Below are 27,463 nucleotides of genomic sequence, written 5' to 3' on the forward strand. Positions count from 1 at the left end.
CATGCATCTGAAGAACCTATGCTTGGGAAGAGCTAAGTGGGTGCAGAGCCCTCAGCAAACTGTGCCTCCGGGCATTTCATTCCAACCGAAATATTGCTGGGACAACAGATGGTACCCTATTTAATACGCACAAACCTTGTCGAAGCATCCGGTATCGTCAATCACGTGTCCTTGCACCTGTAGCATCTACTTGCACTGGAGAGGATCCTGTGGGATCCAGCACGAGGCGGTCAGTGGAGGCTTCAGAGACGGGTCCTCAGTAGAATGTCTGAGCAAAGAGCTGAGGTCCTGACCCTCAGAGTAGACGACTAGGCCAGAGGCCCAACAGCAGCTGGCGGAGAGGGTCATCGCTCAGGTAAGATCTCTAACCAGAGTAGTACAAATGAAGGCTGCACGGAGAAGGACACGCGCCGGGTGATTCCCAGTAATCAGTGAGTGCAGAAATGCTACCCAAGTACAGACAGTTGTGTTGTAAACCTTGTGACTGATTGCAGGACAGCTCAGATTGGCCAGAATCAAAGAGCAGCTCATATACAGATCATGGCACCCGCTCATTACTGATTCACAGTAAACACAGAACGAACTTGGAAATTAACTTGTTGACCACAATCCGAAAGAAAGTCCACGATTCACAGTGAGTTGTTCTTCGATAGGAGCCATTTGGCCACAAAACCCTGATTCTCTGTATGAAGGTTTCTTCTCCAGAGCATCTGCTTGATAGCATGGTCATAAGGAGAATGGACAGTGTCTGTGGGCCTTCCACCGCCTCACCAGCTCCTGAGAAGGAGTAGGGGACACGCTTCGAGCAGACCCAAAGAGTTGGAATATGCAACTTGAGGGCGGGCGGCTGAACTGGGAAACTGCTTCTGGTCACTCCAGGCTCCTTACATATTCTTGGCTGTTCTTCAGAGAGTTGGGAAATTGCTCAGATGCTAGAGGAACCTAAACACCTGTGGTGTGAGAGCTCATCCTGGGGGAGACACAGTGGATCTACATTGCAACCAGGTAATGGAGGCTTCTAAGCATAACTCTATTAGCTATTAACTTCAAAACAATTCAGATTATTCCGGTTTGAGTGTTTTCTATGACAACTCTAGTAGATGAAAGCCAGCATGACTTCCTGTCGCCCTCTCCTCCTCTCCAGTCACTTCCGGTTACAGAGAAAGAACGGTCAGAGAGAATAACCGGAACAGGTCAGACATTGACTTTGTTCCCACTAGACGACATCGCGAGTCACGCCCCCTGCCTCTGCCTGACCTATATATTGCACATGCCTCTTTTTGGTTTGCCACTTGGCCTGTAAATCTGTAAATTATTCATGACACAAAGACTAAAATGTTAAAAAAAGAGCAGAGCAGAGTGGAAGAAGTACCCAAAAGTCTAGGAATGTGCAAAGAACGAAAGAAAAAGGACAGTGGGAATGGCAGAAACAGAAAGTGATATCCCAGTGCAAACAGGACAACGAGAAGGGGTGATATTGGACAGAGGGGTGACATATGCAAAACTATACAGAAAACCCTCAATTTTGTTATAGAAAAATCCCAAAACACAAACAAACAAGGCAGCAAAATTATAGATTATATATTACAATACGAATAAAACATACTTACAAACATTACAAAATAACACTCAGCACCTGGTAGAGTTTGTGTCTCTTTTTTTTATAAAATAAAAAAAAGTTTTGTTGACTGTAAATATTTTTTCTCCGAGCACCATAAAGAAATTTCTTTTCACAGACTTTGTTCTCCTTTTTGGTTCATTTTATGAGTTGTCAGCCTAAATTCATTGTGCTTAAGGGCCAGAATCAATTTCAGGAGTTAAATAAAACCATTAACTTAAAAACAAAACAAAAAATAACTGAAAAGTCTCCCTGTGTTGTGTTGATTTTTTTTTTGTTTTTCCTTTTTTAAATATATCTTTAGACATAATTTAAACCTCTGGCAGAGGGAAGGAGAGGTGTACGCGCGGGGCATAGTGTGAGTAGAACACGACTGTGGGAAACGTTGGATCAGTGTCTGAGGTTCTCTAAATTCCAGTTATTTTGGGAAAGGGTTTTCGTCCAATAGGGTCCAATAGGGTCAGCGACTCCTCTTTGGTAATAATATATCTTAAAACATATATTTATTCTGTAAAAAAGCAAGTTTTTCCAGAGTACGTGTCTTTGGTTCCTTGTGGAGAGAGGATATTACTTAGGCCCGACGGCGGGAGGGAAGTCGAGGTAAAAGGTGTTTTTTGGTCCCTTCTGGATTCGCCTTCTCGTGGTCCTTTTTTAGTTGTGGCTTTTCCTTCTTGTCTAGACGATAGGGTGAAGTCTCTCATTGGCGATAGGGTGAAGTCTCTCATTGGCTCGTCTGGGGGTGACTCTGGAGATGAACTTCCGTGCGGACAGGGAGAGAGGGGGTGGTAGAGAGAGGTAGTGGGGGCGGTCTAGCCAAGGAAGCAAACAGGTCCCACTTCAAAGCCAAACTTCTGGTTGGGTTCTCCAAAGTCCATGAACATAGCGTCCGTTACAGGGAGCTGGTCTACCCGGGGCGTGTTCACCTCCAGCACCGTCTTGTCGTAGCCCTTCCTCATCTGTGGGGAGTTGAGAGAAATGGAAAAGTACACATAAGTAAGGATGCAGACACAGCATGACGAGAACATATTAACGCTCAGCGAAGCACGCCTGTGTATCTACAACAGTCGTTGCCATGTCTTGCACTCAAGTCTGGGTTTTACAAGAAGAACAACCACCAACTGGAGTCAGCCGACTCGTCTGCTGAGAGAAGGAGACCATGACAGGAGTGACCTGACCTTCTACATTATAATGGATGTGATTCGCCTCCTTATACTCTCCGAGTAATAATATACCCTTCATGTGTTTAATCAAAAAGTAAGGTCTTCTTCAAGTGTGCTGTCATCAAACTAATGTGCAGTTCTAGCTTACTACCAGGTGTACAATGTCCACTTCCTTTTTACTACCAGGTGTATAATATTCGCTTGCTGCATACTACCAGGTGAACAATGTCCACTTCCTTTTTACTACCAGGTGTAAAATGTCAGCTTCCTGTTTACTACAGGTGTACAATGTCCACTTCCTTCTTACTACCAGGTGTATAATAGTCGCTTACTGCATACTACCAGGTGAACAATGTCCACTTCCTTTTTACTACCAGGTGTAAAATGTCAGCTTCCTGTTTACTACAGGTGTACAATGTCCACTTCCTTTTTACTACCAGGTGTACAATATTCGCTTACTGCATACTACCAGGTGAACAATGTCCACTTCCTTTTTACTACCAGGTGTAAAATGTCAGCTTCCTGTTTACTACAGGTGTACAATGTCCACTTCCTTTTTACTACCAGGTGTAAAATGTCAGCTTCCTGCATACAACCAGGTGAACAATGTCCACTTCCTTTTTACCACCAGGTGTAAAATGTCAGCTTCCTGTTTACTACAGGTGTACAATGTCCACTTCCTTTTTACTACCAGGTGTATAATATTCGCTTCCTGCATACTACCAGGTGTACAATGTCCACTTCCTTTTTACTACCAGGTGTATAATATTCGCTTGCTGCATACTACCAGGTGAACAATGTCCACTTCCTTTTTACTACACGGTGTAAAATGTTAGCTTCCTGTTTACTACAGGTGTACAATGTCCACTTCCTTCTTACTACCAGGTGTATAATAGTCGCTTACTGCATACTACCAGGTGAACAATGTCCACTTCCTTTTTACTACCAGGTGTAAAATGTCAGCTTCCTGTTTACTACAGGTGTACAATGTCCACTTCCTTTTTACTACCAGGTGTAAAATGTCAGCTTCCTGCATACAACCAGGTGAACAATGTCCACTTCCTTTTTACCCCCAGGTGTAAAATGTCAGCTTCCTGTTTACTACAGGTGTACAATGTCCACTTCCTTTTTACTACCAGGTGTATAATATTCGCTTCCTGCATACTACCAGGTGTACAATGTCCACTTCCTTTTTACCACCAGGTGTACAATGTTTGCTTCCTGTTTACTATCGGGTGAAAAATGTGCATTAATGTTTAGTTTTGGGTGATTAATGTGCACTTCCCGCTCCCTATCAGGGACATCATGTATAGCTTTCTGTAGCATTAGGGAAATATTCAGCACTTCCTGTGCATTATCAGGGTAATGTTGTGCATTTATAAACAGTATCAGCTGAATAATGTCCAATTCCTGTATACCATCAGATAATCTGCTGTTCCCCTGAAATAACATAGAAATAAAGTGCACTTTGAGAATAAATCTAGGGGAATAAGTCACACTTGCTGTGTACTATCAGGGAAATCATGGGCATTTCCAGGCACATAATATATACCTCCTGTATACCGTCAAAGAAATAATGCGCCCTTCCTGTGTAGTATTCGGTGAATAATGCGCCCTTCCTGTGTAGTATTCGGTGAATAATGCGCCCTTTCTGTGTAGTATTCGGTGACTAATCCACCCTTCCTGTGTAGTATTCGGTGACTAATGCGCCCTTCTGTGCAGTATTCGGTGAATAATGCGCCCTTTCTGTGTAGTATTCGGTGAATAATGTGCCCTTCCTGTGTAGTATTCGGTGAATAATGCGCCCTTCCTGTGTAGTATTCGGTGAATAATGCGCCCTTTCTGTGTAGTATTCAGTGAATAATGTGCCCTTCCTGTGTAGTATTCGGTGAATAATGTGCCCTTCCTGTGTAGTATTCGGTGAATAATGTGCCCTTCCTGTGTAGTATTCGGTGAATAATGTGCCCTTTCTGTGTAGTATTTGGGGAATAATGTGCCCTTTCTGTGTAGAATTCAGTGAATAATGCGCCCTTTCTGTGTAGTATTCGGTGAATAATGCGCCCTTCCTGTGTAGTATTCGGTGAATAATACGTACTTCCTGTGTAGTATTTGGTGAATAATGCGCCCTTCCTGTGTAGTATTTGGTGAATAATGCGCCCTTCCTGTGTAGTATTTGGTGAATAATGTGCCCTTCCTGTGTAGTATTTGGTGAATAATGCGCCCTTTCTGTGTAGCATTTGGTGAATAATGTGCCCTTCCTGTGTAGTATTCAGTGAATAATGCGCCCTTTCTGTGTAGTATTCTGTGAATAATGCGCCCTTTCTGTGTAGTATTTGGTGAATAATGTGCCCTTCCTGTGTAGTATTCGGTGAATAATGCGCCCTTTCTGTGTAGTATTCAGTGAATAATGCGCCCTTCCTGTGTAGTATTCGGTGACTAATGCGCCCTTCCTGTGTAGTATTTGGTGAATAATGCGCCCTTTCTGTGTAGTATTTGGTGAATAATGTGCCCTTCCTGTGTAGTATTCGGTGAATAATGCGCCCTTTCTGTGTAGTATTCAGTGAATAATGCGCCCTTTCTGTGTAGTATTCGGTGAATAATGCGCCCTTCCTGTGTAGTATTCGGCGAATAATACGTACTTCCTGTGTAGTATTTGGTGAATAATGCGCCCTTCCAGTGTAGTATTCAGTGAATAATGCGCCCTTCCTGTGTAGTATTCGGTGACTAATGCGCCCTTCCTGTGTAGCATTTGGTGAATAATGCGCCCTTTCTGTGTAGTATTTGGTGAATAATGTGCCCTTTCTGTGTAGTATTCGGTGAATAATGCGCCCTTTCTGTGTAGTATTCAGTGAATAATGCTCCCTTTCTGTGTAGTATTCGGTGAATAATGCGCCCTCCCTGTGTAGTATTCGGTGAATAATGTGCCCTTCCTGTGTAGTATTCGGTGAATAATGCGCCCTTTCTGTGTAGTATTTGGTGAATAATGTGCCCTTCCTGTGTAGTATTCGGTGAATAATGCGCCCTTCCTGTGTAGTAATCAGTGAATAATGCACCCTTTCTGTGTAGTATTCTGTGAATAATGCGCCCTTCCTGTGTAGTATTTGGTGAATAATGCGCCCTTTCTGTGTAGTATTCTGTGAATAATGCGCCCTTCCTGTGTAGTATTTGGTGAATAATGCGCCCTTTCTGTGTAGTATTTGGTGAATAATGTGCCCTTCCTGTGTAGTATTCGGTGAATAATGCGCCCTTTCTGTGTAGTATTTGGTGAATAATGTGCCCTTCCTGTGTAGTATTCGGTGACTAATGCGCCCTTCCTGTGTAGTATTCGGTGACTAATGCGCCCTTCCTGTGTAGTATTTGGTGAATGATGCATCCTTTCTGTGTAGTATTTGGTGAATAATGCGCCCTTTCTGTGTAGTATTTGGTGAATAATGCGCCCTTTCTGTGTAGTATTTGGTGAATAATGCGCCCTTTCTGTGTAGTACTCGGTGAATAATGCATCATTTCTGTGTAGTATTCGGTAAATAATGCGCCCTTTCTGTGTAGTATTCGGTGAATAATGCGCTCTTCCTGTGTAGTATTTGGTGAATAATGTGCCCTTCCTGTGTAGTATTCGGTGAATAATGCGCCCTTCCTGTGTAGTATTCAGTGAATAATGCGCCCTTTCTGTGTGGTATTCTGTGAATAATTCGCCCTTCCTGTGTAGTATTTGGTGAATAATGCGCCCTTTCTGTGTAGTATTCTGTGAATAATGCGCCCTTCCTGTGTAGTATTCGGTGAATAATGCGCCCTTTCTGTGTAGTATTTGGTGAATAATGTGCCCTTCCTGTGTAGTATTTGGTGACTAATGCGCCCTTCCTATGTAGTATTCGGCGACTAATGCGCCCTTCCTGTGTAGTATTTGGTGAATAATGCATCCTTTCTGTGTAGTATTTGGTGAATAATGCGCCCTTTCTGTGTAGTATTCGGTGAATAATGCGCCCTTTCTGTGTAGTATTTGGTGAATAATGCGCCCTTTCTGTGTAGTACTCGGTGAATAATGCATCATTTCTGTGTAGTATTCGGTGAATAATGCGCCCTTCCTGTGTAGTATTTGGTGAATAATGTGCCCACTCTGTGTAGTATTCAGTGAATAATGCGCCCTTTCTGTGTAGTATTTGGTGAATAATGCACCCTTTCTGTGTAGTACTCGGTGAATAATGCATCATTTCTGTGTAGTATTCGGTGAATAATGCGCCCTTCCTGTGTAGTATTTGGTGAATAATGCATCCTTTCTGTGTAGTATTTGGTGAATAATGCGCCCTTTCTGTGTAGTATTATGATAATAATGCGTCCTTTCTGTGTAGTATTCGGTGAATAATGCGCCCTTCCTGTGTAGTATTATGATAATAATGCGTCCTTTCTGTGTAGTATTATGATAATAATGCGTCCTTTCTGTGTAGTATTTGGTGAATAATGCGCCCTTTCTGTGTAGTATTATGATAATAATGTGTCCTTTCTGTGTAGTATTCGGTGAATAATGCGCCCTTACTGTGTAGTATTATGATAATAATGTGTCCTTTCTGTGTAGTATTCGGTGAATAATGTGCCCTTTCTGTGTAGTATTCGGTGAATAATGCGCCCTTTCTGTGTAGAATTCGGTGAATAATGCGCCCTTTCTGTGTAGTATTCGGTGAATAATGCGCCCTCCCTGTGTAGTATTATGATAATAATGCGTCCTTTCTGTGTAGTATTCGGTGAATAATGCGCCCTTCCTGTGTAGTATTCGGTGAATAATGCACCCTTCCTGTGTAGTTTTAGGGGCTTCATATGCACTTCATGTATACTATTAGGACAGAATCTGCATTTTCTGGTTCCGATTAAAATAAGATGTTTTTTCTGTGTACTGTCATGTGATGTGCACTTCTGTGCGTCATTTAATTCTTGGTCATTCATCTTTTGTACCCAATCTCTTCCATCATTTCTTTGTGTCATCTATAAATCGCTCACTGTTGAGTCTCCACCTTAAGTGCTCATCCTGCACCCCGCCCTCCTTGGCCATCCCACTTTGTGCTCTACTCCCACCAAACCGTGTGCACTCCTACCATTCCACCCACTCTTTGTGCTCTCCCGCCCACCAACCTATCCGGTGGGCACCACCAAACAGACCACTGACTTCACCTCCTCTGCCTGGCTTTAGAGGGGCTCACTCCAACCAGAGCCCCCAAGACCTCCTCTGCCTGGCTTTAGGGGTGCTCACTCCACCCTAACCCCTGCAGACCTCCTCTGCCTGGCTTTAGGGGGGCTCCCTCCACCCTAGCCCCTGCAGACCTCCTCTGCCTGGCTTTAGGGGGGCTCCCTCCACCCAGAGTCCCTGCAGACCTCCTCTGCCTGGCTTTAGGGGGGCTCCCTCCACCCAGAGCCCCTGCAGACCTCCTCTACCTGGTTTTAGGGGCGCTCCCTCCACCAAGAGCCCCTGCAGACCTCCTCTACCTGACTTTAGGGGCTCTCCCTCCACCCAGAGCCCCTGCAGACCTCCTCTACCTGACTTTAGGGGCTCTCCCTCCACCCAGAGCCCCTGCAGACCTCCTCTGCCTGGTTTTAGGGGCTCTCCCTTCACCCAGAGTCCCTGCAGACCTCCTCTGCCTGGCTTTAGGGGCTCTCCCTCCACCCAGAGCCCCTGCAGACCTCCTCTGCCTGGCTTTAGGGGCTCTCCCTCCACCCAGAGCCCCTGCAGACCTCCTCTGCCTTGCTTTAGGGGGGCTCCCTCCACCCAGAGCCCCTGCAGATCTCCTCTGCCTGGCTTTAGGGGGTTCCCTCCACTCAGAGCCCCTGCAGACCTCCTCTGCCTGGCTTTAGGGGGCTCCCTCCACCCAGAGCCCCTGCAGACCTCCTCTGCCTGGCTTTAGGGGCTCTCCCTCCACCCAGAGCCCCTGCTGACCTCCTCTGCCTGGCTTTAGGAGGACTCTCTTCACCCAGAGCCCCTCCAGACCTCCTCTGCCTGGCTTTAGGGGGGCTCCCTCCACCCAGAGTCCCTGCAGACCTCCTCTGCCTGGCTTTAGGGGCGCTCCCTCCACCCAGAGTCCCTGCAGACCTCCTCTGCCTGGCTTCAGGGGGCTCCCTCCACCCAGAGCCCCTGCAGACCTCCTCTGCCTGACTTTAGGGGAGCTCCCTCCACCCAGAGCCTCTGCAGACCTCCTCTACCTGACTGTAGGGGCTCTCCCTCCACCCAGAGTCCCTGCAGGCCTCCTCTACCTGACTTAAGGGGCTCTCCCTCCACCCAGAGTCCCTGCAGACCTCCTCTGCCTGGCTTTAGGGGCTCTCCCTCCACCCAGAGTCCCTGCAGACCTCCTCTGCCTGCCTTTAGGGGGGCTCCCTCCACCCAGAGCCCCTGCAGACCTCCTCTGCCTGGCTTTAGGGGCTCTCCCTCCACCCAGAGCCCCTGCAGACCTCCTCTGCCTGGCTTTAGGGGGACTCTCCCCACCCAGAGCCCCTGCAGACCTCCTCTGCCTGACTTTAGGGGGGCTCCCTCCACCCAGAGCCCCTGCAGACCTCCTCTGCCTGACTTTAGGGGAGCTCCCTCCACCCAGAGCCCCTGCAGACCTCCTCCACCTGACTTTAGGGGCTCTCCCTCCACCCAGAGCCCCTGCAGACCTCCTCTGTCTGGCTTTAGGGGCTCTCCCTCCACCCAGAGCCCCTGCAGACCTCCTCTGCCTGGCTTTAGGGGCCTCCTCTGCCTGGCTTTAGGGGCTCTCCCTCCATCCAGAGTCCCTGCAGACCTCCTCTGCCTGGCTTTAGGGGCGTTCCCTCCACCCAGAGCCCTTGCAGACCTCCTCTGCCTGGCTTTAGGGGCGTTCCCTCCACCCAGAGCCCCTGCAGACCTCCTCTACCTGACTTTAGGGGCTCTCCCTCCACCCAGAGCCCCTGCAGACCTCCCCAGCCTGGCTTTAGGGGCTTTCCCTCCACCCAGAGTCCCTGCAGACTTCCTCTGCCTGGCTTTAGGGGCGTTCCCTCTACCCAGAGCCCCTGCAGACCTCCTCTACCTGCCTTTAGGGGCTCTCCCTCCACCCAGAGACCCTGCAGACCACCTCTACCTGACTTTAGGGGCGTTCCCTCCACCCAGAGCCCCTGCAGACCTCCTCTACCTGACTTTAGGGGCTCTCCCTCCACCCAGAGCCCCTGCAGACCTCCCCAGCCTGGCTTTAGGGGCTTTCCCTCCACCCAGAGCCCCTGCAGACCTCCTCTACCTGACTTTAGGGGCTCTCCCTCCACCCAGAGTCCCTGCAGACCTCCTCTACCTGACTTTAGGGGCTCTCCCTCCACCCAGAGCCCCTGCAGACCTCCTCTGCCTGGCTTTAGGGGCGCTCCATCCACCCAAAGCCCCTGCAGACCTCCTCTGCCTGGCTTTAGGGGGGCTCCCTCCACCCAGAGCCCCTGCAGACCTCCTCTGCCTGGCTTTAGGGGCTCTCCCTCCACCCAGAGCCCCTGCAGACCTCCTCTGCCTGGCTTTAGGGGGGCTCCCTCCACCCAGAGACCCTGCAGACCTCCTCTGCCTGGCTTTAGGGGGGCTCACTCCGCCCAGAGACCCTGCAGACCTCCTCTGCTTGGCCTTAGGGGGGCTCCCTCCACCCAGAGCCCCTGCAGACCTCCTCTGCCTGGCTTTAGGGGGGCTCCCTCCACCCTAGCCCCTGCAGACCTCCTCTGCCTGGCTTTAGGGGGGCTCCTTCCACCCAGAGCATCGCAGACCTCCTCTGCCTGGCTTTAGGGGCTCTCTCTCCACCCAGAGACCCTGCAGACCTCCTCTACCTGGCTTTAGGGGGGCTCCCTCGACCCAGAGCCCCTGCAGACCTCCTCTGCCTGGCTTTAGGGGGGCTCCCTCCACCCAGAGCCCCTGCCGACCTCCTCTGCCTGGCTTTAGGGGCTCTCCCTCCACCCAGAGTCCCTGCAGACCTCCTCTACCTGGCTTTAGGGGCTCTCCCTCTACCCAGAGCCCCTGCAGACCTCCTCTGCCTGGTTTTAGGGGCTCTCCCTCCACCCAGAGCCCCTGCAGACCTCCTCTGCCTGGCTTTAGGGGGGCTCCCTCCACCCAGAGCCCCTGCAGACCTCCTCTGCCTGGCTTTAGGGGCTCTCCCTCCACCCAGAGCCCCTGCAGACCTCCTCTGCCTGGTTTTAGGGGCTCTCCCTCCACCCAGAGTCCCTGCAGACCTCCTCTACCTGACTTTAGGGGCTCTCCCTCCACCCAGGGTCCCTGCAGACCTCCTCTACCTGACTTTAGGGGCTCTCCCTCCACCCAGAGCCCCTGCAGACCTCCTCTGCCTGGCTTTAGGGGCTCTCCCTCCACCCAGAGACCCCGCAGACCTCCTCTACCTGACTTTAGGGGCTCTCCCTCCACCCAGAGCCCCTGCAGACCTCCTCTGCTTGGCTTTAGGGGCGTTCCCTCCACCCAGAGCCCCTGCAGACCTCCTCTACCTGACTTTAGGGGCTCTCCCTCCACCCAGAGCCCCTGCTGACCTCCTCTGCCTGGCTTTAGGGGCTCTCCCTCCACCCAGAGCCCCTGCAGACCTCCTCTACCTGACTTTAGGGGCTCTCCCTCCACCCAGAGCCCCTGCAGACCTCTTCTGCCTGGCTTTAGGGGGACTCTCCCCACCCAGAGCCCCTGCAGACCTCCTCTGCCTGGCTTTAGGGGGGCTGCCTCTCCACCCAGAGCCCCTGCAGACCTCCTCTGCCTGGCTTTAGGGGCGCTCCATCCACCCAAAGCCCCTGCAGACCTCCTTTACCTTTCTTTAGGGGCTCTCCCTCCACCCAGAGCCCCTGCAGACCTCCTCTGCCTGGCTTTAGGGGGCTCCCTCCACCCAGAGCCCCTGCAGACCTCCTCTGCCTGGCTTTAGGGGCTCTCCCTCCACCCAGAGTCCCTACAGACCTCCTCTGCCTGGCTTTAGGGGCTCTCCCTCCACCCAGAGCCCCTGCAGACCTCCTCTACCTGACTTTAGGGGCTCTCCCTCCACCCAGAGCCCCTGCAGACCTCCTCTGCCTGACTTTAGGGGCTCTCCCTCCACTCAGAGCCCCTGCAGACCTCCTCTACCTGGCTTTAGGGGCTCTCCCTCCACCCAGAGCCCCTGCACACCTCCTCTGCCTGCTTTTAGGGGCTCTCCCTCCACCAGAGCCCCTTCAGACCTCCTCAGCCTGGCTTTAGGGGGGCTCCCTCCACCCAGAGCCCCTGCAGACCTCCTCTGCCTGGCTTTAGGGGCTCTCCCTCCACCCAGAGCCCCTGCAGACCTCCTCTGCCTGGTTTTAGGGGCTCTCCCTCCACCCAGAGACCCTGCAGACCTCCTCTGCCTGGCTTTAGGGGCTCTCCCTCCACCCAGAGACTCTTTAGACCTCCTCTACCTGACTTTAGGGGCTCTCCTTCCACCCAGAGCCCCTGCAGACCTCCTCTACCTGACTTTAGGGGCTCTCCCTCCACCCAGAGCCCCTGCAGAACTCCTCTGCCTGGCTTTAGGGGCTCTCCCTCAACCCAGAGTCCCTACAGACCTCCTCTGCCTGGCTTTAGGGGCTCTCCCTCCACCCAGAGTACCTGCAGACCTCCTCTACCTGACTTTAGGGGCTCTCCCTCCACCCAGAGTACCTGCAGACCTCCTCTACCTGGATTTAGGGGCGCTCCCCCACCTAGATCCCCGCAGACCCCAGAGAGCGACACTCACCGCGCAGCCGTCCACGATGGCCTTGATATAAGGGTTGTTCTCAAAGGAGATGTCCTCCTCGTTGGCTCCCATGAAGTGCACGGCTTTCTCGTGGCTGTTGGAGGGCACGCTGTGCCACACCACAGAGCGGTGGCAGTGGTATGTGAAGTTCTGGCGCGCAGACACACTGAGCAGGCGCAGGAAGGTGAACTGGACCACGCCGATGGGGTTGCTGTTGGAATCCATGTAGGAGAACTGGAGAAGGGAAAAGAGAACTTTGATGAGTGACCCTAGTGTGAGGCGGTCAACGGAGAACGGAGGTAACATGAGGGTCACTCCCTCTCAACGCACATCCTGATATAAGTGACCCAGGGTGAGGTGGTCAACGGAGCATTGAGGGAGCATGAGGTACACTCCCTCTCAAGAGTACCACATACAAATACAATACACATTCAATACATAATACAAAGGCATTTAAAAAGCACGCGGCTGCTGTTGAGGAGCGTTCGGGAGCTAACAGCACAACTGCCCTAAGAAAACGGAAGGGACCTAAGCATTAAACAGGTGGGCCTGTAGCTTTTCCTGAAGATCCTTTCTGAGGGCACAAGGCGAAGGCTGGCTGGAGGAGTATTCTAAAGCAAAGCCACCAAGAAGGTGTAGGACCTCCCACCGCGTCTGGTCCTGTGGATTCTCGGTCAGCAGGAGCCTCTGGGAGTGAGGCCTGAGGGATCTGCTCTGGTGGTAGAGCTCAAGTCTGCATCTCAAGTGCAAAGGTCCCTTGTTCTCCAAGGATCCATAAGCGAAAATGAGCACATTGAATTTGTTGCGACTGCTCACTGGGAGCTGGTGAAGCTGGCGAAGATGTGCAGACACCAAGTGCCGATCGGGCCTTGAGAAAGAGGCGAACAGCGGCATTCGGAATAATCTGCAATAGTTCCAGAAGGTACGCAGGCAATCCCAGGTACAGATGGCTGGCATGGTACAATTTGGGGGTGACACAAGCATGGGACACAGTCTTATGGGAAGTGTCAGGTACCAAGAGGAGCATCCTTCACAGAGATTTCAAAGTAGAAAAACAGCTAGCCGAGACAGCTTTGACCTGCGGTTCAAATGAAAGGGCTGAGTGGAAACTGATGCCCAAATTCCTAATGCAGGCCGATGGGGCTGGGGAAGTCCCCAACTCAGACGGCCAACAGCTCAGAGGGTCAGGGATCGTACTTATGCCGGGAAAAAAAACACCTACATTTTCTCCAAAATTAGTTTGAGGTGGCTTGCGCCCATTCAGTCACCAACTGCTTTGAAGCAGTCTTGAAGGACTTACAGGCGTCAGGGGCTCCATCCCAGAAAGAAAGCCTCAGCTGTGTATTATCAGGGTATGAAATTATCTTCAGACTCTGCTCTTCACCCAGATTGGCCAGAGGCTCAAGCTAGACATTGAAAAGCATAGGGCTTAGGGCGGAGTCCTGCGACACCCCTTATTTGAGCGGTCTGGAGTCTCCGAGAAAGAACTACAGCCTGAGATGATTTGATCCAGGCCAGCGAATTCCCTTGAATTCCAATTCTACTTAGTCTGTTCATCAGGATGGGGTGTGAGACCGTGTCAAATGCTGATGACAGGTCTAAAAGTATAATTATATGTCCAGATACAGACTGAGGAGAAGATGAGCTGAATCATGGACATGAGACCCCTTCTCTCCACAACAAAAAACAGTGAACAAACTGGGGTGTACCTCACATTCTTAATTCTTACAAGAATCGAAGCCCCCGCTCTCCTGTACCAAGGTAGGCCCCACAGTTACAACACGAATGGGTGTTACGAAGCTCACAGTTTGGGGATAAAGTATCTCAAAATGCTTTGTTACAGAGAATAATGCGAGGGACGGCAGCCTTACCTTGTTTCCATCTTTGAATTCACTGAACCACGTGTCTTGTTTCTCGGTATTCCAGGCGGACATCCTGACCTGTAAGACGAAGAGCAGAGATGACGTTAGGGGTTCATCGTGATCCCTGAGGGCTTCCACACCTGGACCTTCCAGGCACGCCTCCACCCACCCAGTGGCAGCATTTTCTCAGGTGAGGGGCCCTGGGGCTCGGTTTTTGGGCCGGTTGTCCGTTGATGGACTCCTAGGTGGGCCTGTACAGCCGCTGGGTGAGGATGGGGGTTTGACTGTGGGCTGAGATCCCTGGGAGAGTGGAACAACCAAGGTGTCGTTATTTGATGCTTTAACCCCTTCGTCGTGCGGCAAATTGTGCCGAGGGGCGGCGGGGCTGGGCGTGGTACCTAGGACGGCTCCCGGCCATCATGAGTCACAGTAGGCGTGTGCTCATGACGGACAGGTGCCATCCGAACTCCGCCCACTGATTAATTCTCCCGCACAGGCGAGGAATTAACTGCGCGTGGGCAGAGCGGCAACGTTTGGGCGGCTCCCGGCCCTCATGAGCGCAAGCCTACTGTGACTCATGACGGCCGGGAGCCGTCCTGAGCATGGATGTGGTTAAGCACACTCCATGAAATTCATTGTAACCGAGTGCCAAGGATGCGCGGAGAGTATGGGTGGAGGTGACAATTTCAGGGTACCCAAACAGGAGTGGGGGCATCTTGGAATTATCTCATCCAATGGCACCTGAAATTGCCTTGTGGAGAGCAGGGTGAACGCTGGGGTGCACTGAGCGAGGCTTCACATGGTGGGTTGGTCCATAAATGAGCCCCCAGTAAAGGGCTGGGGATGAATCGCAAGGGCTGTGAAGAGGGACACAGGAGTCTGGATGTGTGCAGAATGGAGGGAGAAGAGGAGGATGAAGAGGCAGAGACAGACAGACATTACTAGCAGAGTGCCAGCGACTTACAGGCGGTAAGAGGCTGGGTGGGAGGAGCCTTGGGACTGAGATCAGAACATATTTTTTATGAAGATGGCACTGAATGCTTTAAAAACCTACAACAGAAACAGTAAATGAACAGAAAAAGATCTGGGACAGCAACAAGGGAGCAGTGAACTGGGGAAGGCAGGGCAGAGCTGGAGACCATGAAGGGGGTGTGGCAAAGAGGGGCAGGGAGTGGGCGGGTGTGATGAGCAGCCATGTCTGTTTCAAGGGGCAGAATAAGATATTTTGTAACACACACTGCAGATCGCAGACTTGGTTGACACTCTTCCGGTTACTCACCACCTCAGTGGATCTGGTGGGGAAGAGGCAGGTCTCTCCGCCCGCTGTGAAGTTACAGTACACTTTGAAGGAGTCTCGCGAGCAGCCCTGGTTGGGGTCGATCCAGTATTCACCTGGAAGTAGAAAGTACAGTGTTAATACTAGAAATGACACTCGTCGCATGCACTGGGCACCGTTGTATGAAAGTAGACTGCGGTGGACCGCCGTGCAGTGGGACGTACCATCGGGCAGCTCTGGGTGGCAGAGATGTAGGTCTTGGCACGTCCGGGCCGGGTTGTCTTGGGTGCCCATTGGGTGTTTCATTTGTTCGATTTCCAGCTTCAGAGAGTTGAGGGAGCCAAAGATCTCCTCCATGCCGTCGGAGTAGTCCATGGCGGCATCGGAGACCATGGCCTCGTCGCCCATCATCTGGCTGGCATCGATGGATCGCTTGTTCTTCCTGGGCATCTGAATGGGCAGCGGCTGGATGACTTCGCCAGGAGGACCCTGAGAGAGAGCATTACGTTAACCTTCTGCCTTTGCAGCAATGTCAATGATGGTATGGCCCTCAGAGAAAGGACACCTGGGTCTACATGTAAATTTGAAGCTTTCAATTTGGGAAAATGTACTGTGGTATAGGTTTCTAAACACCTCACAAATTGCAGTAGCCAGAGGATAACTAGATTCTCTCTTTTCCATCTCACAACTTAACCATAGACATCTGGTCGAATCTGGCCTCTCGGCCACATTCTGGCTCAGTCGCTGGACCAGAAGCCCTCCCCAAGATAAGCCACAATTATCACATTTCCGCCATCTTTACCAATAGTTTACATCTCACCTTATCAACGAGGCTAAGCCACATGCTGTTGAATTTGTCCACTATATCACTAGACCACTTTTTCTCCAGAGAACCTCCCCAATTCCACCCCCCAAAACTGCTAAAGCTCCAAGCCCATACGAGGGGGCATCTCTTCCTGGCTTCTCCCTCAGACCAGGATTTCAAGGCAAAGGAGGACCCGGCATAGTTTTGCAATCCTCTCGCTTCAAGGCGGGAACTGCAGCTCACGAGCAATGATGGCAGCAGACCAAAGTGCGATCAACTCACCGGAGGTCCTGCAGGCCCCTGGATACCCTTCTCTCCCTTGGGACCAGCCTGACCCTAAAACAAGAATGAAAAAAGAATGGTTTATATGGACCCTAGTGCATTACCAACCTCACGTTAGTTTGAGACACCATCAAGCATCAGCAACACATCATACATGCACGCAGGATCTACTTTTTTGGCTACGAAGAGCTTCCCTCGCCTGGTGAAAGATCCAACGGTCTCCTCTTCTGCACAACGTGTGTACTTGATGACGTAAACCACAGAATACCTGATGCCATGCTTTGAGATGCCACTTATGGAAAAGACAGCCATCTGTGAGGCACAATGCTTGCTCTAATGTCAGCTTAAAGACGAGCATCATCGGCATGCAGTCACACACACACAGAACAAACGAGGAGACATACACTGCGTACACACACAAACCACTGACACTACAACACTGACTACAGCATCATTGATGTGAAGAACTAACATCCACTTTGACAACAAGTCTACCCAGCCTTGATGCTCAATATCACTGTGTCCCATCACCCGCTGTAACGTCTGCTCCAGTGACTCCCAATATCTGCCATTCTAACACAGAGTGTACGCAGGAAGGCCGCCTGACAGGTCATCTACTTACTGAGATTCCTTTAGCACCTTTTGGACCTGGACCACCCTAAAAGAAGAGAAATAAGAGTTACGCTTTGAAGCGAGAAGCACACAAGTATGGGGAACCCCTCACTCAAAGGGCCTGATTTACAAAGGTTAAGTTAGATTTTTTGGTCTAAGTTTAGAACAAACGTCTAACTTTACTACTTTTCGGTATTCACAAAGGTAAGTTACGAGTAGTATGTTAATATCTGCACTCAGGGCAGAATCTCCACACTGAGGGCGGATCTCGGTCCCGACTGAGGAGATTGCACCCCGAGTATGGAGAATTCACTCCAGGTGCGGAGATTCACTCCGGGTGCGGAGTGGAATATCTGTACTCAGGTGATGATTCGATTTTGAGTGCTTAAATTTCATCTGAGTGCGGAAACTCCGTCTCGAGTGTGTACGTAAAGATACTACTTGTAACCTGTGAATGCTGAAAGTCACAAACTTACACTGTTGGTCCAACTTTACCTTTGTGAATCGGGCCCTAGGTTATTACAGACACTGTCTCCAGTCCTGAACTTTTCACCGACAAAACACAGATTTCCGGTGTGTATCCAAAATGCATTAGGAGAGCACAAAGATATCCAGGACAGGAAACAGTGTCGGTAGTGACCCGGAGAGAAGTGGTCACCCTGCACGTGGGAGATGGTGAAAGAAGACAACAGAGGGACAGTGACGACAATGGATGAGTAAAGTAAGGGTGTATTTGATAGATGAAGTCAGGAAAAGGAAGCTTTAGAGCAATATGGGGTGTGTGAGATTCTAAGGAAGCAAGAAATGCAATGTACTGGGAGAGATGAGAGAAGACAGGACAGACAAAGGGACTAACAAGGGAGTGAGGCAGGGACAGGGAAGAGAGGAACAGAAGGGTTGAGGTCTGTGCTAAACAAAAGAAGTGCACAAACAGGTAAGACATGGGGTTTTGGGAACAAGGGATGCAGAAAGCAAGGAGTCTGGGAGAAATGTGTAGCAGAATACAATATGAGGGGAGGGACGGTTGTGAAGGGAGCACGTCAAAAGATTGCTAAGAAATTGGGGACAGAGAAGGGTCGAAATGACTAGGAATTGTTAGGATAAACTAGCAGAGAAAGTGGAGGCATGATAGAGTAGGTGGTAGAGATGTGTGGGGAGGTGAATGATTGATGGGTGGGAGGGACAGAGGGCGGAAGGAGAGACAACAGGAGGACTATAGATGGAATATGTGTGAGAGGCAGGCTTGGGGAGAATTGTACGATAAGTGAGTAGAGATGAAGATAGAAGTGTGAGGGAAAGGAACAGGGTGGGGAAGTGAGGGATGGGGGAAGAGAGACAAGGGGAGCAGGCAGGGAAGACACTGCTATCAGGAGAAAACATTAAATGATGAGCAAGGCATCTGCAAAAGAAAATCTGCAACTCAATACGATAATTAGGACAGTGGGCAAATATGTAGATAGAAGACTATGGAACAAGCACAAAACTGATATCGTGAGGTGAAGTAAAGATGCAAACAGAAAGTGAGGAGGAAGGGAGATGGGGGCTTGGACAGACAAAATCAGAGAATACTTACTGGAAGGCCTGGGGGTCCACCAGGGCCCAGAGGACCAGTCGGACCTCCTAAACCCTGAAATACCAAAGGAGAATGAGACATTAGCCTTCATCGGTAGGGAAACATCATCACAACGGTTCACATATACAGGACCTTACTCATGGGTAGACATGTTTACAGACACAGGCTCTTACCAGGGGGCGGCTTGTTTACAGATACAGGACCTTACTCATGGGTAGACATGTTTACAGACACAGGTCCTTACCAGGTGGTGGTGTCTATATAGATACAGGAACTTACCCATGGGTAGACATGTTTACAGACACAGGACCTTACCGAGAGGAGAGCTGTTTGTAGATACATGACCCTTACCCATGGGTAGACATGTTTACAGACACAGGACCTTACCGAGAGGAGAGCTGTTTGTAGATACATGACCCTTACCCATGGGTAGACATGTTTACAGACACAGGACCTTACCGAGAAGAGAGCTGTTTGTAGATACATGACCCTTACCCATGGGTAGACATGTTTACAGACACAGGACCTTACCGAGAGGAGAGCTGTTTGTAGATACATGACCCTTACCCATGGGTAGACATGTTTACAGACACAGGACCTTACCGAGAGGAGAGCTGTTTGTAGATACATGACCCTTACCCATGGGTAGACATGTTTACAGACACAGGACCTTACCGAGAAGAGAGCTGTTTGTAGATACATGACCCTTACCCATGGGTAGACATGTTTACAGACACAGGACCTTACCGAGAGGAGAGCTGTTTGTAGATACATGACCCTTACCCATGGGTAGACATGTTTACAGACACAGGACCTTACCGAGAAGAGAGCTGTTTGTAGATACATGACCCTTACCCATGGGTAGACATGTTTACAGACACAGGACCTTACCGAGAAGAGAGCTGTTTGTAGATACATGACCCTTACCCATGGGTAGACATGTTTACAGACACAGGACCTTACCGAGAGGAGAGCTGTTTGTAGATACATGACCCTTACCCATGGGTAGACATGTTTACAGACACAGGACCTTACCGAGAGGAGAGCTGTTTGTAGATACATGACCCTTACCCATGGGTAGACATGTTTACAGACACAGGACCTTACCGAGAGGAGAGCTGTTTGTAGATACATGACCCTTACCCATGGGTAGACATGTGGGCACACGCAGGATCTTACCAGTGGGTGGGACTTTTATAGCTACAGGAACATACCCATAGGTAGACATGTTTACAGACACAGGACCTTACCAACAGAAGGGCTGTTTATAGACACCAGAACTTACCCCTGGGTAAACATGTTTACAGATATAGGACCTTAGCACGAGGAGAGCTGTTTATTGATACGAGACCTCACCCCTGCGCAGACGTGTGTACACACACAGACCTTACCGATGGAAGGGCTGTGTACAGATACAAGACAGATTTCCCTGTATACATCAGAACTTTCCAACCCCTGTTTCAATTCAGGAAAGAGCTGAAGACATGTTTTTAAAGACGAATATATGATGATGCAGTGACAGTCCACTTATGTTTCCATCACTCGTTGACTATATCCTTACTAATGAACTTGCACAGCGGTCCTCTGTCTTTTAGCGAGGGTCAAGCTATCCAAATCTTACATACATACATGTTTACTGATACATGACTTTATTAAGGGGACACATGATTGGAGAGACAGGACGTAACTGAAGGGACATATGTTTACCAAAAGAACACACAAAGATGATGGATGGAGTATTGAAACTTTTCAAATACTCACCCCCAGTCAAGAGATCTGGGTTCAATCCATCGTTCTTTTGCTCACTATGCCACCCTAGTTTGGACCCAGCCATATGCAAATCAGTCTTGACCCTGCTCCCCATAGGAACAGTCCAGCCCTATGTTTACAGACACAGAATCTAACCAATGGTAGCCATGTTCACATTTACAAGCACAGGACCTTACACGCAGGCTTACAGGTAGACGACCTTGCCCAAGGACAGGCATGTTTGCAGACAATGGACCTCTCCTACAGGCAGACATGTTTTCAAATTGAGGGCCTTGCCTATCAATGGACACATTTAAAGATATAGGGCCTTACACAAGTATCAATATGGATATAGCTACAGGTACTTTTACATGCCTACACATGTTTAAATCCACAGAACTTCACACAAGGGTAACCATATCAACACTGATACCGCCCAGGGTAATCTAACCATGCTTCCGGGGTAATCTAACCATGCTTCCAGGGTAATCTAACCATGCTTCCAGGGTAATCCAACCATGCTTCCAGAGAAATCTTACCATGCTTCCAGGGTAATCTAACCATGCTTCCAGGGAAATCTAACCATGCTTCCAGGGTAATCTAACCATGCTTCCAGGGAAATCTAACCATGCTTCCAGGGTAATCTAACCATGCTTCCAGGGTAATCTAATCATGCTTCCAGGGTAATCTAACCATGCTTCCAGGGAAATCTAACCATGCTTCCAGGGTAATCTAACCATGCTTCCAGGGAAATCTAACCATGCTTCCAGTGTAATCTAACCATGCTTCCAGGGTAATCTAACCATGCTTCCAGGGTAATCTAACCATGCTTCCAGGGTAATCTAATCATGCTTCCAGGGAAATCTAACCATGCTTCCAGGGAAATCTAACCATGCTTCCAGGGTAATCTAACCATGCTTCCAGGGTAATCTAACCATGCTTCCAGGGAAATCTTACCATGCTTCCAGGGAAATCTAACCATGCTTCCAGGGTAATCTAACCATGCTTCCAGGGTAATCTAACCATGCTTCCAGGGTAATCTAACCATGCTTCCAGGGTAATCTAACCATGCTTCCAGGGAAATCTAACCATGCTTCCAGGGTAATCTAACCATGCTTCCAGGGTAATCTAACCATGCTTCCAGGGAAATCTAACCATGCTTCCAGGGTAATCTAACCATGCTTCCAGGGTAATCTAACCATGCTTCCAGGGTAATCTAATCATGCTTCCAGGGAAATCTAACCATGCTTCCAGGGAAATCTAACCATGCTTCCAGGGTAATCTAACCATGCTTCCAGGGAAATCTAACCATGCTTCCAGGGTAATCTAACCATGCTTCCAGGGTAATCTAACCATGCTTCCAGGGAAATCTAACCATGCTTCCAGGGTAATCTAACCATGCTTCCAGGGAAATCTAACCATGCTTCCAGGGTAATCTAACCATGCTTCCAGGGTAATCTAACCATGCTTCCAGGGTAATCTAACCATGCTTCCAGGGAAATCTAACCATGCTTCCAGGGTAATCTAACCATGCTTCCAGGGTAATCTAACCATGCTTCCAGGGTAATCTAACCATGCTTCCAGGGTAATCTAACCATGCTTCCAAGCGCTTGGTCTCACAAAAGGGCATCCGTCTTCAGTTGACAAGGACCTCACACATAAAAACATGCTTTAATGCATATGCCTCACTATAATTACACCCCGTGAGCCTTACACATAAGTAATTGATTACTAACCTGCAGAAATGTGCACAAGAACAGCCATGTTCACACCCTCAGATCCTTGTCCAAGCATAACCAGGTTGTACTTGTGTGCGCTTGGCACATAAGGACACCTCTGTGTGCATCCCTGGGACCATACAGAAGTGTAACCATGGTAACATCCTCCGGTGTTACAGACACACAACCATGTTACATTCCTTGGACCATACATAGGCGTTACCCAGGCGCAGTTCCTCCTCACAGGCCCGCGAGCGACACTCACCGTCTCTCCCTTCTGTCCATGGGATCCCTGTGGTCCTGGCAGCCCCCGGTCTCCCTTCTCCCCCTGTTCACCGGGAGGACCAATCAGACCGATGAGACCCGGGTGACCCTGTGGGAAGCAACAGCAATGTCAGAGAAAATCGTATATATATATATATCAATCACTTTTTCAGCACTTATGATACATTCGTGTGTGTGTGTGTGCATGTTGAAGTAGACTATGTATGTGTTCATTAATCGACATGTGTTCCTGAGTGTTCACCAACGCCTGCCTGTGTAAATGTGGGTCTTTGGAACAGATCTGTTCATGCATTGTGGCGCATACACGAGAAAGCATTCGTCTGTTTGTACCTTTGTACCTTTGTCAACAGCGTATAAACTGACACCAGAAGCTCGGAGGACATCGGGAGGACCAATGGGTGCAGAGTGTGGAACAGGCATCAACCCAGGGCACATACAAACCCCACACAGCGCAGGAGATGGCCTTTCTGCTGTCTGGTCTTGAGATACTTTATCATTTATAAGTATTCATGAGAAGCCGGAGATGGCCCAGATCTTTGGTGGACACCCTGGCAATGGAGCTAAAGCTTCCTACAGAAATCTGGTGTGCGCATGTGCAATGTAGACCCGCCAATGCTGTCTCAAACCTCCAGGATGTTACGCGCTACAAGGCAAAGTGCGTCTCGTGTAAAGGCGGACGCCAAACTCCAGGGGCCTCCAGGTGTGGTTTGTATTTAGAACTTCCAGACGTTCTTGTCAGATCTATTCCATTCCCATCCCAAGATGGAGCCTGTCCAAACTGGAGGAAAATCACTAAAAGTGGGAGGTGTGAACCAAGGGGTTTCAAGTCTCACTCATCACGAGTGAGAGTCACACATCTGAAGACTGCATTCAGACCTGATGAGGAAGACTACAGCCAGAACTCCGGGTGTGGGGAGGCTGAGACTTGTACATTCAGAAGAGCAGCTTTGGCCAGTCGAAAAAGACCGCAAGACGGTCTCTGTCCTGGGGAGAATCCCACCCCACAGACCCTCTGGCTGAAAGGAGGAGCCACCCTGCACACAGCAGCCAGGGCTCCACATTTTGGCGATGATGCGTTCTCCATATTTCATCTGGACTCATGCTTTTATTATACATTCAGTAAAACTGGGTGTTCCTTTAAGTTAAACTAGCGGTATGGTAATTTTGACTTTATGTTGAACATGCCTTTTGATTCACAGGCATAACCATCTGTGAATCACTGACAAATCTCCTATGACATCACTTCCTGTGACATCATAAATATGCTACACAGTTCTCGAACGTACAAATGAAACGTTGAGAGCTCCACGACCCTGAAGATTCGCCCCAAAGACGTCAGTCGAGGAAACAATGTCACCGACTGAGAGCGCATATCAGGACCGGGTCTAATTAAGCCCCAGGCTGGAGCTGTCGCGGCCTTAAAATCATAATTATGGTTCCCTGCACCCCGCTCCTCTGGGACCACTGTATCTGGGCTCTGGTTATGAATCTGTTCGTGCCACGCCCTTTTTGATGTGTTCGGGTCTTGTCAATCATGCGTGTCACATTGTCTGCCGCCCCAGGAGCTGCCCCCCCCCCCTTATCTTTGCGCGTTACAAACAAGTAATGAACTATAATACATTGCAGCACAGACCCCTCTTCCAGACACATATGCGGGGGGGGGGGGGGGCAGTGCTCAAGTATGCCCCTCTACGCCCATTCACATGTCTTACACATTGTGAAGTTTATTTATCTCTGCCACAGAGGTTTTAGAAAAAGTGAATTAAAAACTAGAAAATACTTGTATTTAACCACGGTCTGGGTTCTGACCAGCAGGTGGCAGCAGAGGCAAGGGAATGCATCTCCCAAGCTTCCATACTGCAGACGGCGGGCGCCTTGGAGGGACACAGACGGGCCGGAGGCACAAGGCCCCCAACTTAGATAACATCACTTAAGGCCTCAGGGGTCCCCAGCCCGTCCAGCCCCAGGTGAATGTTTATCTGTGAGATATGGAGACTGGGACCCCCCCTCATCACATTCTGCGTGGGGGGGCATCATTTTGCGTTGCCACAGAAATCTTCCAGTTGCCTCCATTTGGCAGGCAGGTGGCGACAGTGAGTCAACACTGGGGATAAAGTTGGCCTAACCCGAGTTGCCAAGTACCCACTCTGCCAGGGACACCCTATTTTACCTCCATCCACTGATCGACGCCCTATATGAGTTGGGTGCGTGGGCCCTCTGGGCGGACAGTTATTTAAGGGCACACACGCCCCTTTAATCTGCGTCAAACACCCCCCTCCCCCGCCATGCAGTGTTAATAATAATAATCCACATTTGTAAAGCGCGAACAATCACCCGTTAGGGTCTCTAGGCGCCGGGGGCCGTCGGGGAGATTAATCAAGCTATTACCCAGAGTCACATGGTGCTGGGCAGACCCCTGCCGCCGGAGCCGGGGATCGAACCGGGATCCCCAGATTCCAGCGTCAGTCGCCCTGGCGTCACACCTCTCCATCAATGATGTCATCAGGGATATCATACGACATGTCACGGGAGAGGTAGTATGTGAGGTCATAGTCTATTACCACACCATACTATACCAACCCCGTGCCGCGCATGGCCTGTGCCCATCCCCTGGTGTGTAGCCAACTCCTCGCGGTGCACGGTGTCGGCTGGTCGCAGGGCCTGGGGCTGCGGCCCAACCTCCTGCAGGCAGCAAACCCCAGCACCCTTCTTTTTCCTTTTTTTGCAATCCCATGGACCTGCGGCTCCCCCCAAAACTTACAAAGAGGCCGTGCTTGGCATCGCTGGGTAGCTGCGGTTCCATGGAATCACGGAAAATAAAATAATTTTAATTCAACAGCAGTGGGGCACTCTGGGACCATCCCTCCAAAAGGCCCAGGACGTCAAGGTACACTTACATTGTCCCATGTTTTTATTTTTTTTATTTCCTAGGACACAGAAACCTCAGCGAAGGTACCACGGCATGAAACACACATAAAGTTTGAACATTCATTTCTCAAAAACTACTGAACGTATTTACACCTAATCACAAAAAGTACAAACTTTATGTACAGATCTGTCTGCCAAATTTGGTGTATTTCCATTCAGCCTTTTTTACTGAATCACTGTTCAATTTTCCTATGGAAAATTCCATGGGAAAACCGCGTTTTGGGACCCGCCACTTTTTCTCAGTCCCAGCTTGACAGAACTCCCTGAAAAATTCCAGAAAGGAACTGAAGCAGATGAGACTTTTTTGGGAAAGTTTCGTGAAGATTTGTTAAATGGCAGTAAAGTTATAAGCAAACCCAAAAAAACAATTTCCTACGGGAACGTGGTCCTAACTTTAACTAGACAGGTCGGAGGGCGGACAGCCGAAGACCAGTGCCCTCCGCCACACCCGTGACGCAGTGCCAGCATCTTCATATGCATCGAAGTCTTCTCAGCTTCACACTAACCAACGAGAACGATTAGTAGAGTAGGCTTTAATTGCGATTTTTTGTGACTCTCAATTAGAGACTCACAACATTAACACGTTCAGTGCATCGGACGGCCTCCGGCCATCCGACGTCACAGTGGGCGTGTGCGGAGGACGTCCGGGGGTTGTCCGAAACACTCCCACTCATTAAATCACCCACAACGCAGTGGAATTTGCGCCGCGGTCAACGGGTTTAACATACTAACGTGTCTCGGAAACATGCAGCGATTTTTTTTTTTAAGAGTAGGCATTGGATTGTGGGACCACTGTCTGCTTTAAAAAAATGGTGGCATCTACATTCACAAAACAGAAGAGGTCCCTTGGGGACCCCCTCCTGTTTGCAGATGGGTTAGCACCTCCTTCCCGGAATCAGTGAAATATGATGGTTTTGTGACCACATTCCTGTCATAAAACATTTATACACCCCCCTGCCACTCGCTACTAGGAAGGGAAGCCCTTGTCAGGCCCTGTCCTAATGCCGACTCACAAAATAAGGTTGGTGCACGCTGACAATCGTTTTACCGGCCACAAACAACTCCATTTGCGACAGCTAAAAACGGTCGTACATCCGGCCCCATATCTCTACTAAACACATGCATTCACCAATGTAAACCGCACACTTGTACGATAAGGGAACCCACTTCAAGAAAGCGCTGCAACGCCATACTAGTAGCTGAAGGCGCTATACATAAGTGGTTAACAGGGCCGGACTGGGAACCCTAACAAAGTGCTCGGCCGCCCCCCCCCTACCCCTCCCCACTGGGGGGGGGGGGGTTTGAGGGTGCCGCCGAGCTCTTTGCCGGGGCCGGTTTTCGGCCGATTTGGTACAGCTATGCTGCAAAAACGACCCTGTAACGAAAACGGCCCCAGGGGCCCAAAACCGGCTCCCACCCATGCGGCGCACCGGGGGATTGCCCGGTGCCCGCTATGGCCAGTCCGGCCCTGGTGGTTAACATAGCAGGGAGTGACAGGTCGCATTCCTGGCCTGGGCGCGGTCACTTTTACACAAGGGAATAGTTTTACTGGAACTTTTTCCACCTGCACTCAGGACCCTCTCTTCTCCAGAGCTGGCCTCGGCCTCTCCCTCAGCCGGGCCGGCTCTGGATGAACGCTTCCCCGGCCCGGCCCCCTCACAGAGCCCTCCTTTCATCAGGGCGTCTAGACACCGCACCCTCACACCGCCGGTCTATTCCTGACCACATTAAACGAGTTCATGCGGTGCTGCTCACAGGGCTGTCGGTGCAAGGAGTGGAAACCGACTGCCAGGCCCCCGCCCTGCCTCACCCGCAGCCAAGGAGCGTGCCTCGAAGGCCGGGCGCCGTGCCCGCAGCGCTGTGCGCCACCAGGGCTGGGCCACTCACAGCCAAGGAGCGCGCCTCGAAGGCGCGG

At 50.1% G+C, this 27,463-nt stretch overlaps 1 protein-coding gene across 7 annotated transcripts in view; it reads right to left on the bottom strand.

Annotated features, from left to right (window-relative positions):
- Positions 1 to 1,566: 1,566 nt before the first annotated feature.
- Positions 1,567 to 27,463, bottom strand: part of COL11A2 (collagen type XI alpha 2 chain) — a 363,078-nt gene continuing 337,181 nt past the window's right edge. For all 7 annotated transcript variants that reach the window (XM_078641597.1, XM_078641592.1, XM_078641591.1 and 4 more), the window contains 9 exons: positions 22,601 to 22,708; positions 18,869 to 18,922; positions 17,306 to 17,341; positions 16,684 to 16,737; positions 15,821 to 16,085; positions 15,600 to 15,712; positions 14,330 to 14,398; positions 12,459 to 12,692; positions 1,567 to 2,574 (listed from right to left, as the gene is read on the bottom strand). In XM_078641597.1, the coding sequence (XP_078497723.1) occupies positions 2,428 to 2,574; positions 12,459 to 12,692; positions 14,330 to 14,398; positions 15,600 to 15,712; positions 15,821 to 16,085; positions 16,684 to 16,737; positions 17,306 to 17,341; positions 18,869 to 18,922; positions 22,601 to 22,708 (1,080 nt within the window). In that variant the 3' untranslated portion in view covers positions 1,567 to 2,427. The remainder of the gene's footprint in view (positions 2,575 to 12,458; positions 12,693 to 14,329; positions 14,399 to 15,599; positions 15,713 to 15,820; positions 16,086 to 16,683; positions 16,738 to 17,305; positions 17,342 to 18,868; positions 18,923 to 22,600; positions 22,709 to 27,463) is intronic.

Source organism: Lissotriton helveticus, chromosome 5_1, assembly GCF_964261635.1.
Source record: "Lissotriton helveticus chromosome 5_1, aLisHel1.1, whole genome shotgun sequence".
NCBI lineage: Eukaryota > Metazoa > Chordata > Amphibia > Caudata > Salamandridae > Lissotriton > Lissotriton helveticus.